We start from the raw sequence: 19,231 nt of genomic DNA on the forward strand, positions 1-19,231 counted from the left end.
GTAACGTTATGTTCATCTACTGTAAAAGAAATCTTGTTAGTTAGATACTTCTCCATGGCAAGGAAGGGACAGGCACTAATCTTTGGTTGTCCACTTGTGTCAATTACCTCAGATAAGTGTATCATGGTGGTGAATGGAGAGCTAACCTAGAAAGAGGACACGCAAATAAGAATACATTTAATGTATGTGTGAAATTGCAAAATGAGTGACCTCTCTAGCTAAATACAAGATATGCACAAGCTATTTTCAAGGTCAGGGTCTTCCACTGGAGTAATCAAATGCAAAATAAAATGAACTGGTCTAGTATGCACAGCACGAATTCAACGCTGGCTCCCTCCTCAAGTGAAGGCAACAACAATGAACACAGACATCAAAGGAGTTAAGCAAACTAATCGATCATATCTTTATTGAACAGTCATAGTAAAAGAAATAATAAAGCATTTTGCCATCTGCCATGAGTTACGACTCATTCGTGCCTGCGGCAGGGAACGAAAAAATGTGAGTACCAAACCCTTCTCCAAGTCGGCACTACTGTGTCATCTGGGGGTGCAGAAGTGGTTAGTGTGGTCTTCTTAAAACCTGAAGGTTTACCATGCGGTTAGTCTTTAGATTGTCAAAGCTCCTCTGAAGCTGGTTCCTGGGGATTGTCACTCAGTGCTTACAGATTTTGCAGTCTTGTTCTTTAATCTCCAGTATATTGTAATGTCCTTGGGGTAATGTATGTTGTTGTGTAACTTCCAGGTAATAACAGACACTCTGCAACTGGTTCCAAGGCCCATCAAGGCTGCTGCATTGTTCCTTACAGGTAGGTAGGTGCCTGCATGTTCTGCAGTTCTCGGATGTAGGTTTATTTTGCATTTTGTTATGATTCTCACATTTGGTTGGGTGGTGGTGAATGCCTTCAAATGTAAAGATGTCAGGGAGAATAAAGAACTATCCTACACTTTGGATGGCTGTTTGAAGACCGTTATATGAAGTCCACGGGTTGTTTCAGTCAGTGAAGACATGTACAGGATGCTTTTGGGGTGAGCATACAGTGTACCAGGTCTCCGGATTTGTGTGATAAGTGCTCTTACATAATCCAGCTGCCGGGGGACAGAGCGCGCTGGAACTGGTTTGTGCCAGATAGGTGGGTTGGTATGCTAAGTGCTCTCATATGGAGGGTCCCAGGAATGGGGGCTTGTCGTGGGGTCCATCGCTCTGGGGCGATCATACAGCAGGTCTCAGAAAGAGAAGGAATAGGCAGAAACCATAGATGGGGTTAGTGCCGCCATGTACTAGATCTAGGGTGCATGAAGTGGGTGCTAAAGGTTCTGGCACTATCGGTGGATGTGCGAGTGCAGTCATGGTTCTAAGGGGGATGGACAGTGGCGGTGCTTGTGCGTCCCAGATCTGTCAAATTGTGTGTCGGATGCAGAATCATTTCATTCAGGACGTAGAGGTCATTGATGCTGCCATGTAGAACCTCTACCATTGGGTATGGTCTGTATTAAAGGACAGTATGATGAGACACTGCCAAGACGCGTCTGAGTCCAGTCTCAGTGAGTGCGGGACGGTGCTCACAGGTCCTCTCCCCCAGTAACACACATCACAGGTATTGCACACCTGTTCCTGGGGTCTAGTTCTTCTTGCAGGTGATAAGGTACTCTGGGTATGCCTGCGTGTCATTAAAAATGACGAAAAAGAAAGGCATCTTCCTATAGTCTACGAGACTGTCATACCGGATGGGTCCCTTTGTGCTCTTCAACGGGGGCACTTTCATTCCATGTACGCCTTCGATATAGTCGCCAGTCAAGGTCTTCACCACAAAGATAGACTTATGTCCCTCGGCGTTGAGAGGGCCGTAGACATTATCCATTGACAATATAGGATTGATGGCGAAATAGACTCCTTGTCCAAAGCTCGCAACTGTGGAGAAGAAAAAAAGAAAAAAGATCAGCAGCACAAACCAGAAAATGTTTCAAAACAAAGCAGCTCCACTACCTCAGTACAAGGACTTCACTTCACTTTAATCAAAGATGCAAGATGTTGCAGAGCTTCTGCCAATAATCTGTGGCTGTAAAATGTGCATAAGATATGATTTAGTGTAGCAAGGAAGTATCTACAAACCTGTAACTATCGAGCTGGAGTTTGGTATCAGAGGAGAGAGAAAAGAGAGAGGAGATGGAGCAGAGAATGAGAGCAGCCAGGTCCATGGTGACCAGGACTAGAGCACCTGGGGATTGACAAGTCAACTTCAGGATTCACACCCCTGAACGTTCCACCACTGGGTGCCAACCGTTGGTTTACCAGCACACTTGGCACCTCAACACATATGCAGGTCACCGTTGGTGCACCCATCTGACACTCTTGAACTTTGGGTACACGCTGTCAAATTCACACCAGTTTCGATTTATCCAACAACTTTTTTTTACTTTTAACTATGATGCAGTGTAACATGGCTAAAAAAACACATTGGTAAAGCCAAAAAACTCTTGCACATGGGAGTATTCTGGCTTTGTCGATTTTTGTGGGGTAAGAGTGCAGGTGGGATGGGCAAGCAACAACGGGTGGGTGGTATCATGTGGCAAGCACAATGGGGGTTGGGAAGCAACAAGAGGAGAGCAATGGAGGGGCAAGAAATGACGAAGAGGCACAGAGCAAGCAAAAACAACAGGCGAGCAACAACAATGGAGAAAGCAATGACAGTCAAGCAACAATATGGGAAGGGGGCAAGCAACAACAAGCAAGAAATAACGCGGGAGCGGGGCAGGAGAACCAGGAACAACAACGGAGGAACAAGAATAAAAACTTTTTCTAATAGTACCCTGATCTCAAAGCAATCAGGACTTGGCCCATGCTTCCAGGTATGGTAAGGAATGCCTGGGTACAAGCCCCTTTTAAGCCAATACAAAATGATTCACAGGCTACAGCACCTGTGCTGTCTCCAGCGAGAAATAAAAAACTTTATAGAGGAAAATCTCAGTGAGAACTTCAGACCTCGTCAAAGGCACAGAAAAAAGGACACGACATTGTTTTGATGGTGGGGTTGCTTACGGCTTTTGCACATCAATGCCGGCACCCTTATCGATGGAGTAGAGTTATTGAGAAAAGTTTTTCTTAGACTACGCTAGTGGGTGGAGGGATGTTCAAGAGGTAAGTAATCTGTAGGGAGAAGCATCCATCAGAAAGGGATAATTCTCTAAAATGAGGAATCTGGTGGAAGAACTAAACATCAACATTTTTATATTTTGTTAATTTTACATTATACTTAGGAACCTAATTGACATATTGTACTTTACAGAGTCTTCAGTCGTGAACAGCAGGCTCTGGGCACAAGACCTGTGCTAACCCCTATTCTACTGGGCACACAGAGCATAGCTGCTGGCGCATGACTTTAAGCGACGCACCAGCAGTGCAATTGGCTCGTCCATATTTACAAGGCCCTGTAAAGTCACCCTGCATTACTTTATGGCCTTGTAAATGTTCCCCTTTTAAGCGTAACTATGTATGAAAGGGGCGTTCCATGGTTGTTGTTGTTGTGGGCGTTCCCACGCAACAGTCATGGAACTGGACGCATTCCCAGATTTACAACATTTTGCAAACTTTAGAATGCGTCTGAATCCGAAGCCTCACAGGGAAGGCGTACGGAGCTGCAATGAGGAGAAATACTTTATTTTCTCAGCGTTTTTACCTCTTTCTATGCGTGCTTCATTCGGCAGGTTGATTTTGGATGGTGTCCTACAGTGTTTCATTATTATGCAGGGGCCAAGGCCTTAGGTTCTAAACATCAACCAAATTATTGACTAAAAGGTCTTTCTTTGGCAAACATGTAGGAGGCTGGCTCGGTCTATAGAGTCCACCTATGGTGATGCACCGTGCATTGAATACAGACAACCCTCAGCGATAGTGTTTAGGTCCCTGAAAACCAAAGCTCTCAAGGGGTAGCTATGGAGAGCAGCTAAGGCTTATTCAGGAGGGTGTAAAGCAGGTAGGTTGGAGAGCCACCACACCCGTGGATAACCAGGGAACCAGGATACCCACACCATGGAACACAGGTGCATAGGGGCGAAGTGCTGTTGGAACCGCCGATAAAAGTCAAAGGAGGATCTTGGAAGTCTGGTGGCTTCAGCGACTCATGAATCAGGACAGGGGATCCCAAACATGGATGCAGGACGAGAAGAACCTGAAAGCAGAGCAGACAGAGTCGAAACCCCCTGGAGGTGTCCAGGAGGTGCAGGACCACAATGCCACCACTTGTCAGAGGTACTTGCTGCAGCAAAACTGTCTTGATGAAGCAGCTGTAGAGCCCAGACAATGATGCAGGATCACAAAAACAGTCCACGAACGGTCCCATGACAGATGAAGAATGCAAGAAGGTCAGTGGCCGGAAGGACCGCCAACAGGCCTTGGCAACCACAACACTCATAGAAGAAGAAAAAGGTGCATGGTTGCAGACCAGCAAGGTCTGTGGGACTAACCCAGAAAGGGTAAGTAAGGGATGCCCCTCAATACACAGGAGAGCCAGTAGGAATCATTGCAGTACGCTCTGGCAACTGGCACAGTGTGTCGCAGGGAACCCTCAGCAGCCAACAGAAGATGGAGATCAACGATGCAGAAGATGCAGGCAGGGCACAGTTCTTGGAACTGGCCTATGCTGGAGGCTGGGGTTACTTTGAGCGTGAAGATATTTGTGAAGAGATCAAACAAGCCTTGGCAACGGAAGACAGACGCAGTGCACAGGGAGGCAGTTCAAGTCGGCTGGAGAGGGATTACAGTCACCCAAGTTGCAGGGAAGATTAGAAGGCCTCCGGGGAGCCAACAAGCCACAACCTGTGTTGCAGAGCTGGGGGAGAACTGGTCGTAGAGGTTGAGATGCCTGCGGATGCACGGAAGTGACTTCTCCATTCTAAGGTGAGATTACTTCTTGCTTGGATGCATAGAGTCCTTCTTGACTCGGAAAATGCATGGCCACAGAGTTGCAAAAACTTGCAGAGCATGGAGACAAAGTTGCAGCAGGAGTCTTCACACCAAGAGCAGGTTTGTCTTGAGTCCTGGCGCGAAGAAGCAGCAGAGTTCCAGTGTACACCAGTAGAAGTGTCTTCAGAAAATCTTAGGAAGCGACAGGCAGTCTGTCCTTGAAGATGCTACCTGAACAAATCAAAACGCCTACCCTCAGCAGCCCTTAAGTAACCTTAAAAGCGAAAGGACCTCTTCTGCGGTGGGGAGGATCACGGACGCTACCCAGCTCGGTTAGCCCGTCAGATACTCCCAGGAGCCAATATTCAACTTGGCCAAATCAAGTGGCCACCTGGAGGAGCTCTGGGCACTACCTATGGAAGAGCTGGACAGGGGGGGTGGACACTCCCCTGTCCTTTGTGTAGTTTCACGCCAGAGCGAGAGTCAAAGGCTCCTGGACTGGGGAAAACTGGTTTAAGCAAGGAGGGCACGAATTCTGCCCTTCAATGCAGTCTGGTGACGCTTGGAAGAGCCCCCACCCTTCCTAATTCTAAAGAGGAGGTGGTCTCACCTCCTTTGCAGAAAATCCTTTGTTCAGCGTCCCCTGCCCAAGTTGGGGTCATCAGCAGTGGGGCAGAGCACTGTCTCAGGCCGGCAGCAGCACGGGTAGGCAGACTTTTAGGCTACACAGGTTGGTATCGGGGAGGTCCTCTAAGGTGCCTCACTCCAGTACATGGTATCATGTAACTAACCCTGGAAACTGTAGTTACATGATTCCAACATGTTTACTGCCAGAAATGAGCCAAAAACCCAAAAGGACCACCAGGGGGGTAAACAGCCAGGTCGCCCCCCCCCACTCAAAAGTCTACAAACACAAGTAGACCTGACTGGTTCCGAACAATTAAATATAATCTAAAGACACCTGAGGAGTTTATAAGGAATTTGAAAACTTCCTCACAGGCAAGGCACATTACCACTGGCCTGTTTGTCTAATTGTTCAATAAAAAAAATCAATACACCACTTCCCATATGAAAGAAAGATTTGTGTCCACACAAAGTTTGTGAAAAAATGTGAGAAAGGTCAGAAAGTACCTCATGGTAGTACACTAAGGGGGGCTTGCTGGTTTGTACTCACTAGCTTACCCACTTTATCATCATCGGTAACTTTCTTGAACAAAGGAAAAAGTGTGTGCTTCTCAAAGAATTCTTAGTGGTGAGGAAAGGAAAAAACTGTGAAAAACTTGTGTAAATGCACTGTCAGTGCTATTGTCACTAGAGTGTCCACTGGTCCCTGTGAGAAAAGAAATGCAGGATTTAAAATGGGGTACAACTCACTTGCTAAACATAATTTTATTTGGTGCTGTGAGCGTCCTCAATTAAAAAAATGGTTTAAGACCATTTCCAGAAGCTGTTTTTTCCTTTTCTCACCTCTGAGAATTCTTTGAAGAAGCACACACTTTTTCCTTTGTGCAGACACAAATCTTTCTTTCATATGGGATGTGGTGTATTGACTTTTTTTTTAATTGAACAATTAGACAAACAGGCAAGTGGTCGTGTGCCTTGCCTGCGAGGAAGTTTTAAAATTCCTTATAAACTCCCCAGGTGTCTTTAGAATATATTCAATTGTTCAGAACCAGTCAGGTCTACATGTGTTGATACCAAACATGACCAGATTCAGGGAAGCATTATGTAGCTGGACATCTGATCTTTCCAGTGTCCACTGCGTACCGTAAAATGGCTGCCATGCACTTACAAAGCCCAGAGAATGGAGTCTGGGGTTTGTAAGTGGGGGTACCTATGCCAGAACGAACCTACTTTCCTACATAACCCCCATCCAAAACAAAAGAAATTAAGACTAACCGTGCGCAGTTGATTCTTCATTTTCTAAGTAGAAATGTCTGAAAAGTCCATCTGCTTTGGCATGGTTACTCCCAAGACTATGTTCCACTGAAAAGTCCATCCCCTGTAGGGAAATGGTCCACTGTAAAAGTTGGGGGTTTCACCCATCATCTGTTTAAGCCATAAGAGGGGCTTGTGGTCTGTCTGAACAATGAAAGGAGTGCTGTGGTCTGGGCGTTGAAGAAGCTGAAACCATACCTGTTTGGCAAAGGCCTCCCTCTCAATAGCCGACCAACATGTCTCTCTGGGGGTAAACCTTCAGCTGATACAAGCTACTGGCTGATCCTGGCCCTCTTCATTAAGATGTGCCAATACTGTTCCTATCTCAGAGGCATCTGTCTGGACAATACATTGTTTGGAGTAGTCAGGACTCTGCAGAATGGAAGCTGAGCAGATGGCCCTCTCCAAGGCATCAAAGGCCTCTTGACAGCTAACTATCCAATTTACCCTCTTAGGCATCTTCTTACAGGTGAGGTCATTAGAGGGAGTCACAATGGCCCATACCCCTAACAAACCTTCTATGATAGCCTGTCAGAGCTAGAAATGCTCTGACTGGAGTCCGGATAGTGGGAGCAACCCAATCCACAATGGTTTGGATTTTGCTCTCCATAGGTTGAAGTTGGCTTCCACCTACCAGGTGGCCCAAGTATACAACTTTAATTTGCTCTATCTGGTCTTGATAGTGAGGCCAGCCTCCTGCAGGGCCTAAAGTACATTCCTGAGGTGGACCAGCTGTTTCTGCCAGATGGAGCTAAAGATAGCTACATCATCTAGATATGCTGCACTAAAATCTTCCAGGCCTGACAAATTGATTCGCGAACCTCTGAAATGTGGCAGGTGCATTTTTCAATCCAAAGGGTATTACAGTAAACTGGAAGTGCCTTCCAAGGGTTGCAAATGCTATTTTGGGGTTTGCAGCATCTGTGAGTCTGAGCTGTCAAAATCCTGCAGTCAGGTCAAAGGTGCTAAGATACTTGGCCGAAAACAGAGGATCTATAAACTCATCTGCCCTGTGGTTAGGATGGGCATCAATCTTACCAAATGCATTGAAGCATTTGTAGTCTACACAAAATCTTATTTCTATTTACCACCCTGGGAATGAGGTTTGGGTATAAGGACTCCTGGACTAGTCCAAGGGCCATCTGAAGGCTCAAAGATCCCCAACTCTAGTATCTTTTTGGACCTCTGTCCGAAGCCTCAGTAAGTTGTGCATTGGGGTACGAGAAGCCCCAGCCCCGAGCATCATCTGCACCGAAGCCCAGGCCCCCCCATTCACATTTGTGCTTAACGCGTCTTCCCGGCTACTTGCCCGATGGCTAGTGAGCCCCATCGAAGACGCCATCTTGAATCTACTTTGCTTTCCTGGTTGCTACAGGCTTGCTCCAGCTTCCCGCCAAAGGAGAAGCGCCACAGACCTTGCTGGTCTGCAACAGAGCCCCCGCACTCCGCGAGTGTCCCGTGGACCCCGGCTTCACATTTGTGGTTGACGCGTCTTCCCGGCTACTTGCCTGATGGCTAGTGAGCCCCCCGAAGATGCAATCTTGAAACTACTTTGCTTTCCTGGGTGCTCCAGCTTCCCTACAAAGGAGAAACGCCACAGACCATGCTGGTCTGCAACAGAGCCAATCTCGACATCCTGCGTGGGTTGCGGTTGCCAAGGCTTGTTGGGTCCAATCCAGATACCGACGCTGCAGTCATCTAGATCCATCGTGGGACAGCTCGAATCCAGCTCCTGGTCATCGTCGATGCCTCCTGGACCTCGTGGCTGAAGGGACAAACTCACCTTCAAGCACCCGACATCGCCTGGTTCCTTCCTGGTCACTGGCTAGTGACCCAGACTCTGTCCCCTCTGCTTTCAGGTTCTTCACATCTCCAATCCAACTGGACACTTTTCCTCTGGTCGCCTGCAGCACTTCTTTGCAGCTCTCCATAGAAAAAGACGACGAAACCCGACACGAAAAGACACCTATGCACCCGGCTTCACTGGGTGAGGTAACCCGAGTACTCCGGTGCTCCCGTGGGTCTTGACTCTTGAAGTGTCCTAGTTTAAAGGGGTTCCATCCAAGTCCATCCGGAAGTGTCCTTAATCTTTAACTTTGTAACTTTTACGAACACCATAGAAAGTCAATGGGAACCCGCGCCTGTGTTTAGACACTGCACGCGGCTCCCGTAGCCCCAGCGATTCTACAGGCCCTAGGCCTGCTTTCTAACTCTCACATGGTACTTATACCACTTTCTTAGTATATGGTTAGTGAGGCCCCTAGGGCACAACATATACTGTGCAACTTATTGTGTATTAACTGTGTGACTTGTATTGTATTTTTACCTCTAACCTCATAAAGAGTGCAGAGGGGTTGTGTTTAGAATAAATACATATATATTTGATATATACCTTGTGTGGTGTCCTTTCATTTGGTATTTAAGGGATCATATGTGGTAAAACAACATGCTTAACTCGTCTACTGAAGTCTTAGCATGAACCAGCAGTCTTCAGGCTACCACTAGGATAGCTTTCTATAAGGTTGCATTTACAACCATCATCAATAAGGGTCAATTAGACTTGTGCAAGGTGCCCACTAGAACTAGTGGACATCATATGCCAGGCTAACTTCTCACAATCAGTAGCCAAGAGCAAGCTCATGTCAGCCCTGTCAAAAGTAAGGCTTTAGGAGGTTAACAAGATGCACTTTCCCGGGGCTTCTAGGACTACCCAGGTCCTCCAGGTAGGTGACCTCACCTTTCTTTTCCAGTATAATACAGGGACACTCCACTTGTCTTGGGAGGGTCATGAGGCCACAGGCTCCAAGAAACACATTTTCTGCTTTGGCTGGTAAACAGTCAGAACAGCCTTTTGGTAATGCCATAACCTCCGAGGTTCTTGGCTGGCCTGCTAATTTTTGCTGGCCTTCTTCGTGTACTCAGTCATGTGTGAATGCAGGCCTAGCACATAATTTACATTGTCTTGCTTAGCAGGTTTGAGAAACTGCTCCCATCCCTCTTTCACCAGACAAAATGGACCCCTAACTGGGTGTCCAAACAGAAGTTCAAATGAACTGTAACCAACTCCCTTCTGTGGAATCTCTCTGTGGGCAAAAGGAAGTCAAAGTAATAGGACATCCCATCTCCTTCTGAGCTGGTCAGATAGTCCCATAATCATACCCTTAAGGGTTTTGTTGAATCTCTCAACTAAGCCATTGCACTGTGGGTGGTAAATTTGTAATTTACTCCACACATTCCACATGGCTTTCAGGGAGCTAAATATAAAATTTGCATCTCTGTCTGATACCATCTGTTTAGGAAAACCCACTCTAGAATGGACTCCTAAAAGCGCCTAGGCCACTGCAGGAGCTGTGGTGGTCCTAAGGGGAATAGCTTCTGAGTATCTGGTGGTATGGTCCCCCACTACCAGGATATAACTGTTCCCAGATGCTGTTGGAGGGTCTAGGGGGACAACTAGGTCACTCCTTATCCTCTCAAAGAGAACCCCAACCACTGGTGGAGGGATTAAGTGGGCTTCCAGGATAGGAGCTGACCTATCCGAAGATTCGTCAAACGACGCCAAAGTTATTAGTATAGCAAAAAAACGCTTTTCCTATGGAAACTAGGTTCCAACTATAACTACCTACTGGCGTCGGCCAGTAGGTAATATATTCGTTACGCCGCTCTCTGTCACTTCCATTTCACCAGTAACAAACGAATGTGAAACCTTAAGTGCCAGATTTCCATTATTGCTTTAAGCCACCATAACCGCCATGACGCGTTTCAGCCTGAGTTTTCCTTGATAGCATGACGCGCTCTAGGAGTCACGTTACCTAATTTAAAGTGCTTGGTGCGGTCACACGTGGTATTGTAGTCGTATAGACAGACAAAATACTTCTGTATTAATGATAATAAAAAGACATGTGCAAATCAGCAATAAATATATAAATTTAAATACATGAATATATAAATATAAGGTTAAAATCCTGACACTTAATACATATAAAGAACAATTCTACGTAAAATACATCAAATGTAATGATACAGTATTAAAGCCATGTCAGTTTACATGTTGGTATATTACACATCTTTATAATCTCTGGATGATGCCATATCCTACACATAATGTGTGTTTACCAGCTTGACTAATAAACCCCAATGCTGATAGAGTTAATATGTCTGCACATAGATATATTGAATTGTAATATCTTATTGTGTTATGTCATGTCCTATACTGATTAAAGTGCTAAGTGCTATGTGCTTAAAAACCAAGTGCTACCCTGGATCCAACCATGATCCTAAAAAGTAAAAAAAAAACTTAATGTATAATAAAAGGAAAGGGGGTTTAAATTAGGATAAAATATTTCATTCATTATTAGCCTAAATGCTATTCGCAAACAAAACATAGAGAAGCCATAATGATTACTGGTAAGTGTTAGATGTTACATTGCTCTAAGCAGGAAAGGTTACTATGCAAGGATCACGTCAAACTCATAACAATGTGCAAAAATCCTCATTAAAGTTGTGTCCATTGGGGGTCTTGGTATCGAATTCTTAGGTATATTGGGTTTCGAGACGTCTAAGTTTCGCCTCTTTTTTTCCACCCCGTCTGGTCACAGGTATGGAATCAAATAGAAAGTAAGTTAAATGCTTGAGGTCATTGGCATGCACTTCTTTAAAGTGTCTTGCAATCGGATACGATTGGTCACTGTTGGTTATTGCTCTCATGTGCTGCAGTATACGTTTGTGGACCTGTAGTTTTGTAATGCCCACATACTGCAGCCCACAAGAGCATTCCTACACGTACACCACATATTCCGTGCTGCAAATTTTCATGGGTGCATCCCAAAAAGGGGTTTTGTAGGTGGTTTTATTGGTTCCATATTGGCATGCTTTGCAAGTATTGCACTTAACAAATCCCCTACGTGCAGTAAGCCAATTGGTAGATTGTTTGACCTCCGGACTGCTGCTAACCACTAAGTCCCTCATGGACCTGGATTTCATGAATGTAATACTTGGATGTTAGGCATAGTTTTATCGATTATGGGATCACTTTTAACAACTGGCAAATTTTTGATCAATTCTACATATTGAATGTTTCTCTTTACTGTACGCAAGGATAATCATAGTTGTAGTGTCCATTGTTTTGGCATTGGTATTTGTGACAGGAGGTTTTCTGGTTATCAATTTCTGTCTCCCCACATTGTTAGCTTTTGTAATGGATATATAAATTGTTTTTTCATAGTAGCCACCCTGTAAGAACCTTATTTTTGTTGAGTTTGTGTGCCTCAGCCAAATCTGGTTCATTGCTGCACGCCCTTCGGATCCTCAGCATTTCACCATACGGTATACTATTGTTGAGATGCTGAGGATGATGACTCGTTGCGTGCAGTAGGCTGTTGCCAGCCGTGGGTTAAAGGTATACTTTAGTTTCCATCGTTTGGTCCCTGATGTACACCTCCACATCAAGAAAATACACACGTGTACTGCCGACAGTGGCAGTAAATTGGAGATTTACATTGTTATTGTTGATACTGTTTACAAAATCAAGGGCTGAAACCTCTGTGCCTTGGCATACTATAAACAAATCATCAATGTAGCGCAAGCATATTTTAACCTAACTGCCTACAATTTGTTTATGCTCCGTGTTTAGTATCATCTCCTCCCACTAACCCATGTGCAGGCAGGAGTAGCTAGGGGAAAAGCATGCCCCATATGTACGCCTCTGGTTTGCTGATATACATGGTTAGAGAACAGAAAGTAGTTGTCTAGACAGTACTGAATCATAGTAATCATTTATTTTGTTGTGGTAAACCAAACTGGGCGGTCTACTGTACAAATAGTGTTATATATATTACGTACTAGGGCATTTTAGGCTTACTCCCACGTCACAGTGCATCAAACTGATTGCCTATGGCTGATGCATAAAATAATACCCTTTTTATTTCAAAGAACAGTTCCTGACACACCAGATAGAAGAATCATACATATCATGCAACTCTAGAATAAGTGCTTTCTGAAACGCATATCAGACATCCCCGTGTGGTTGGATTTTTTATGTCTGGCATTAGGGTGTCACACAATTTTGTAACACCCTACTTGATGTTAAAGTAACATAATTTCTGAAGCTACTTTGTAATCATCTACTGTAAAAGAAATCTTGTTAGACAGACACTGCTCCATGGCAAGGAAGGGGCAGGCACTAATCTTTGGTTGTCCACTTGCGTCAATTACCTCAGAAAAGTGTATCATGGTGGTGAATGGAGAGCTAACCTAGAAAGAGGACACACAAATAATAATACATTTAAGGTATGTGTGAAATTGCAAAATGAGTGAGTTCTCTAGCTAAATACAAGATATGCAATAGCTATTTGCTAGGTCAGGGTCTTCCACTGAAGTAATCAAATGCAAAATACAATGAACCGGTCTAGTATGCACACACTAATTCAACGCTGGCTCCCTCCTCAAGTGAAGGCAACAACAATGAACACAGACATCTAAGGAGTTAAGCAAACTAATTGATCATATCTTTATTGAACATTCATAGTAAAAGAAATAATAAAGCATTTTGCCATCTGCCATGAGTTACGACTCATTTCTCCGTGCGTGGCTGCGGCAGGGAAAAGAAAAAATGTGAGTCCCAAACCCTTCTCCAAGTCGGCACTACTGTGTCATCTGGGGGTGCAGAAGTGGTTAGTGTGGTCTTCTTAAAACCTGAAGGTTTACGATGCGGTTAGTCGCTTAGATTGTCAAAGCTCCTCTGAAGCTGGTTCCCTGGGATTGTCAGTGCTTATAGATCTTGCAGTCTTGTTCTTTAATCTCCAGTATATTGTAATGTCCTTGGGGTAATGTATGCTGTTGTGTAACTTTCAGGTAATAACAGACACTCTGCAACTGGTTCCAAGGCCCATCAAGGCTGCTGCATTGTTCCTTACAGGTAGGTAGGTGCCTGCATGTTCTGCAGTTCTCGGATGTAGGTTTATTTTGCATTTTGTTATGATTTTCACATTTGGTTGGGTGGTGAATGCCTTCAAATGTAAAGATGTCAGGGAGAATAAAGAACTATCCTACACTTTGGATGGCTGTTCGAAGACCATCATATGAAGCCCACGGGTGGTTTCAGTCAGTGAAGGCATGTACCGGATGCTTTTTTGGTGAGCATACAGTGTACCAGGTCTGTGGACTTGTGTGATAAGTGCTCTTACATATCCAGCTGCCTGGGGACAGAGTGCGCTGGAATTGGTTTGTGCCAGATAGGTGGGTTGGTATGTTAAGTGCTTTCAGATGAGGGTCCCAGGAATGGGGGCTTGTCGGGAGGTCCATCGCTCTGGGGCTATCATACAGCAGGTCTCAGAAAGAGAAGGAATAGGCAGAAACCATAGATGGGGTTAGTGCCGCCATGTACTAGATCTAGGGTGCATGAAGTGGGTGCTAAAGGTTCTGGCACTATTGGTGGATGTGCGAGTGCAGTCATGGTTCTGAGGGGGATGGACTGTGGCGGTGCTTGGGCGTCCCAGATCTGTCAAATTGGGTGCCGGGTGCAGAATCATTTAATTCAGGACGTAGAGGTCATCAATGCTGCCATGTAGAACCTCTACCCTTTGGGTATGGTCTGTATTAAAGGACAGTATGATGAGACACTGCCAAAAAGAGTCCACTCTCGGAGTGCGGGCGGTGCTCACGGGTCCTCTCCCCCAGTTTCACACATCACAGGTACTGCACACCTGCTCCGGGGTCTAGTTCTTCTTGCAGGTGATAAGGTACTCTGGGTATGCCTGGGTGTCATTAAAAATGACGAACATGAAAGGCATCTCCGTACAGTCTACGAGGCTGTCATACCGGACGGATCCCTTTGCGGTCTTCATCGGGGGCGCTTTCATTCCATGTACGCCTTCGGTATAGTCGCCAGTCAAGGTCTTCACCACAAAGATAGACTTATGTCCCTTGGCGTTGAGAGGGGAGAAGACATCCTCCATTGACATTCCAGCATCGACGGCGAAATAGACTCCTAGTCCATAGTGCGCAGCTGAGGAGAAAGAAAAAAGATCAGAAGCACAAAGCAGAACATGTTTCAAAACAAAGCAGCTCTACTACCTCAGTACTTGGACTTCACTTCACTTTAATCAAAGATGCAAGATGTTGCAGAGCTACTGACAATAATCTGTGGCTGTAAAATGTGCATAAGATATGATATAGTGTAGTAAGGAAGTATCTACAAACCTGTAACTCTACAGCTGGAGTTTGGTATCAGAGGAAATAGAGAAGATATTGAGAGCAGCCAGGTCCAAGGTGACCAGGACTAGAGCACCTGGGGATTGACAAGTCAACTTCAGGATTCACACCCCTGAACGTCCCACCACTGGGTGCCAACCGTTGGATTAACAGCACACTTGGCACCTCAACAGAGATGCAGGTCACCGTTGGTGCACCCATCTGATACTCTTGAACTTTGGGTACACGCTGTCAAATCCACACCAGTTTTGATTTATCCAACAACTTTTTTTACTTTTAACTATGATGCAGTGTAACATGGCTTAAAAAACAAGACATTGGTAAAGCCAAAAAACTCTTGCACATGGGCGTGTTCTGGCTTTGTCGATTTTTGTGGGGTAAGCGTGCAGGTGGGATGGGCAAGCAACAGGTGGGTGGTATCATGTGGCAAGCACAATGGGGGTTGGGAAGCAACAAGAGGAGAGCAAGTAACAGAGTAAGCAATGAAGGGGCCAGAAATGACGAAGAGGCACAGAGCGAGCAAAAACAACGAGCGAGCAACTACAATGGAGAGGGACGCAACAATGGAGAACGCAATGACAGTCAAGCAACAACATGGGAAGGGGGCAAGCAACAAGCAAGAAAGAAATAATGCGGGAGCGGGGCAGGAGAACCAGGAACAACAACGGAGGAACAAGAATAAATCTCTAATAAAAGAGAGAGGGACCCCAAGACCAAAGGGATAGGGTTCCACAATTGACACAAGTCAGAATATAATTCCCTTTGGGCGAATTACCATAGAAACACAAATTCTTACAAACATACACATATAAACTCAATATCAAATCATAACAAGGAAGCAATATAAAAAATATTAAAAAAGCAGTGAAAACACTATAATAAAAGTATATCTGCACAGTTTATTAGCATACACTATATTTTGTTAAAAATGGGAAACATATACAAAACGGAACACTATAAAAGAAATAAATCCAACATTCCTATAAAAAAGAAGGTACAAGTAAAGGACTAAATTCCAACAAAAGCTCAGAATTTTCCTTAGTCTGTTTTTCACGTATTACTCCTTGTGCATCGACGGGTTTCGGCGGTTTGTTTAGTGTTTAACCACCTTCATCAGGACAATTACAATAAATGTTTCCCAATGGTTCTCAATTGTTTTATATCAATCAAAATAGAGTCAGGGGTACTCTGCCTCCTTCTACGTCTCAAAAGATATTCGTCCAGCGAATTATCTCTTCAAAGTTAAAATAATGTTATCCTCCTAATGTATCTTGATCGTGATTAGGGGACCTCGGCACTTATATTCTGCCTTGTTTCCAGACTTAGTAACTGACAGCATGTGCCAATATAGATATAGATGTGGAGTGATACAGCCACGCACGCGGTATCAGTGTGATCGTATATACACACTCTGTCAGGGTTTGTGTTTAAAATACCCTTGCTAATCGGGAATCCCAGGATCAGGGAACCATTAGTAACACGTGAAATTACCAGCGTGTAAACCCTCTTGGCGCTCAAGCAGAAACGTCCCGCGTGCTGGCAATCAAAGCTGGAAACGGCAAAAAACCAATTAGCAAGGGAAACAAGGCAGAATATAAGTGCCGAGGTCCCCTAATCACGATCAAGATACATTAGGAGGATAACATTATTTTAACTTTGAAGAGATAATTTAAATATTTTTTATATTGCTTCCTTGTTATGATTTGATATTGTTGAGTTTATATGTGTATGTTTGTAAGAATTTGTGTTTCTATGGTAATTTGCCCAAAGGGAATTATATTCTGACTTGGAACAAGAATAAAAACAATTTCTAATAGTACCCTGATCCCAAAGCAATCAGGACTTGGCCCATGCTTCCTGGAACGGTAAGGAATGCCTGGCTACAAGCCCCTTTTAAGCCAATACAAAATGTTTCGCAGGCGACAGCACCTGCGCTGTCTCCAGCGAGAAATCAAAAACTTTATAGAGGAAAATCTCAGTGAGAACTTCAGACCACGTCAAAGGCACAGAAAAAAAAGGACACCGACATTATTTTGAGGGTGGGATTGCTTACGGCTTTTGCACATCAATGCCGGAACCCTTATCGATGGAGTAAAGTTATTGAGAAAAGTTTTTCTTCGACCACGCGGATGGGTGGAGGGATATTCAAGAGGTAAGCAATCTGTATGGAAAAGTATCCATCAGAAAGGGATAATTCACTAATATGAGGAATCTGGTGGAAGAACTAAACATCAACATTTTTACATTTTGTTAATTTTACATCATACTTAGGAACCTAAGTGACATATTGTACTTTACAGAGTCGTCAATCGTGAACAGCAGGCTCTGGGCACAAGGCCTGTGACAACCCCTATTCTACTGGGCACACAGAGCATAGCTGCTGGCGCATGACTTTAACCCACGCACCAGCAGTGCAATGGGCTCGTCCATATTTACAAGGCCCGGTAAAGTCACCCTGCATGACTTTTTTTATGGCCTTGTAAATGTTCTCTTTTTAAGCATGAATATGTATGAAAGGGGCGTTCCATGGATGTTGTTGGGGGCGTTCCCACTCAACAGTCATGGAACTGGACGCATTCCCAGAGTTACAACATTTTGTAAACTTTAGAATGCGTCTGAATCCTAAGCCTCACAGGGGAGGCGCAAGGAGCTGTAATGAGGAGAAATACTTTAATTTCACAGCGGTTTTTTCCTCTTTCTATGCGTGCTGCATTCGGCAGGTTGATTTTGGATGGTGTCCTACAGTGTTTCATTATTATGCAGGGACCAAGGCCATAGGTTCTAAACATCAACCAAATTATTGAATAAAAGGTCTTTCTTTGGCAAACGTATAAGGAGGCTGGCTCGGTCTATAGTGTCCCCCTATGGTGAGGCACCGTGCACTGAGTACAGACAACCTTCAGTGATAGTGTTTAGGTCCCTGAAAATCAAAGCTCTCAAGGGGTAGCTGTGGAGAGCAGCTAAGGCTTATTCAGGAGGGTGTAAAGCAGGTAGGTTGGAGAGCCACCACACCCGTGGATAACCAGGGAACCAGGATACCCACACCATGGAACACAGGTGCATAGGGGCAAAGTGGTGTTGGAACCGCCCGTAAAAGTCAAAGGAGGATCTTGGAAGTCTGGTGGCTGCAGCGACTCATGGATCAGGACAGGGGAACCCAAACATGGATTCAGGACGAGAAGAACCTGAAAGCAGAGCAGACAGAGTCCAAACCCCCTGGAGGTGTCCAGGAGGTGCAGGACCACAATGCCACCACTTGTCAGAGGTACTTGCTGCAGCAAAACGGTCTTGATGAAGCAGCTGTAGAGCCCAGACAACGATGCAGGAGCACAAAAGCAGTCCACGAAAGGCCCCATGACAGATGAAGAATGCAGGAATGTCAGTGGCCGGCAGGACCACCAACATGCCTTGGCAACCACAACAGTCATAGAAGAAGAAAAAGGTGCATGGTTGCAGACGAGCAAGGTCTGTGGGACTAACCCAGAAAGGGTAAGTAAGGGCTGCCCCTCAATACACAGGAGAGCCAGTAGGAATCATTGTAGTACGCTCTGGCAGCTGGCGCAATGTGTCGCAGGGAACCCTCAGCAGCCAACAGAAGATGGAGATCCACGATGCAGAAGATGCAGGCAGGGCACAGTTCTTGGAACTGGCCTATGCTGGAGTTACTTTGAGCGTGAAGATAATTTGCCGCTGCGCTGTGTGGGGTGATGCGCTGACCTTTGCTGCTGTGGACTGTGCGAGGAAATCAGCGGTGGATTTGAGGCGCAGGAGGACGCCATCTCGTTCCGCGGCCCCCCGCCACTGGAGTGAGTCATTGGGACTGCGAGTCCCATCAGCCCCTGGGAACGCCTGAAGGGAGCACCTGAGGCTCGGTAGATGCCTCCCATCACCATCATATTAGCGGCCAGTGCTCACGCAACGCGGGACACGCGCAGGTAGGCACCGGGCGAAGCCCGGGCCAAGCCCGGGCCAAGGGCGGACCCGTCTGTGGCCGTCAGAGGCCAGACGAGGCTGGGTCACCCCCCTAACACCCGCACCACTGCTTGGAGTCTGAACTGTTCTATAAGGTACTGGCAAAAACTCCAATTGGATCTTTTGTTTTAATGCATATTCATTTGATCACAGGGTTGATTATTTTAAACATTTCTTCCAGTGTGTAGTCCGAACTTGAATATTGTAGGGA

The 19,231-nt window shown here is 45.3% G+C and overlaps 1 protein-coding gene across 2 annotated transcripts in view; it reads right to left on the minus strand.

Annotated features, from left to right (window-relative positions):
- Window positions 1-389: 389 nt before the first annotated feature.
- Window positions 390-19,231, minus strand: part of PARP10 (poly(ADP-ribose) polymerase family member 10) — an 803,115-nt gene continuing 784,273 nt past the window's right edge. The window contains exon 11 of one of the 2 annotated variants that reach the window (XM_078686419.1): window positions 390-1,908. In XM_078686419.1, coding sequence (XP_078542545.1) covers window positions 1,619-1,908 — 290 coding nt within the window. In that variant the 3' untranslated portion in view covers window positions 390-1,618. Of the gene's footprint in view, window positions 1,909-13,382; window positions 14,843-19,231 lie in introns of those variants that run through there. The other variant, XM_078686420.1, reaches the window with a different exon arrangement.

This window comes from Lissotriton helveticus, chromosome 4_1 (genome assembly GCF_964261635.1).
Source record: "Lissotriton helveticus chromosome 4_1, aLisHel1.1, whole genome shotgun sequence".
Classification (NCBI taxonomy): domain Eukaryota; kingdom Metazoa; phylum Chordata; class Amphibia; order Caudata; family Salamandridae; genus Lissotriton; species Lissotriton helveticus.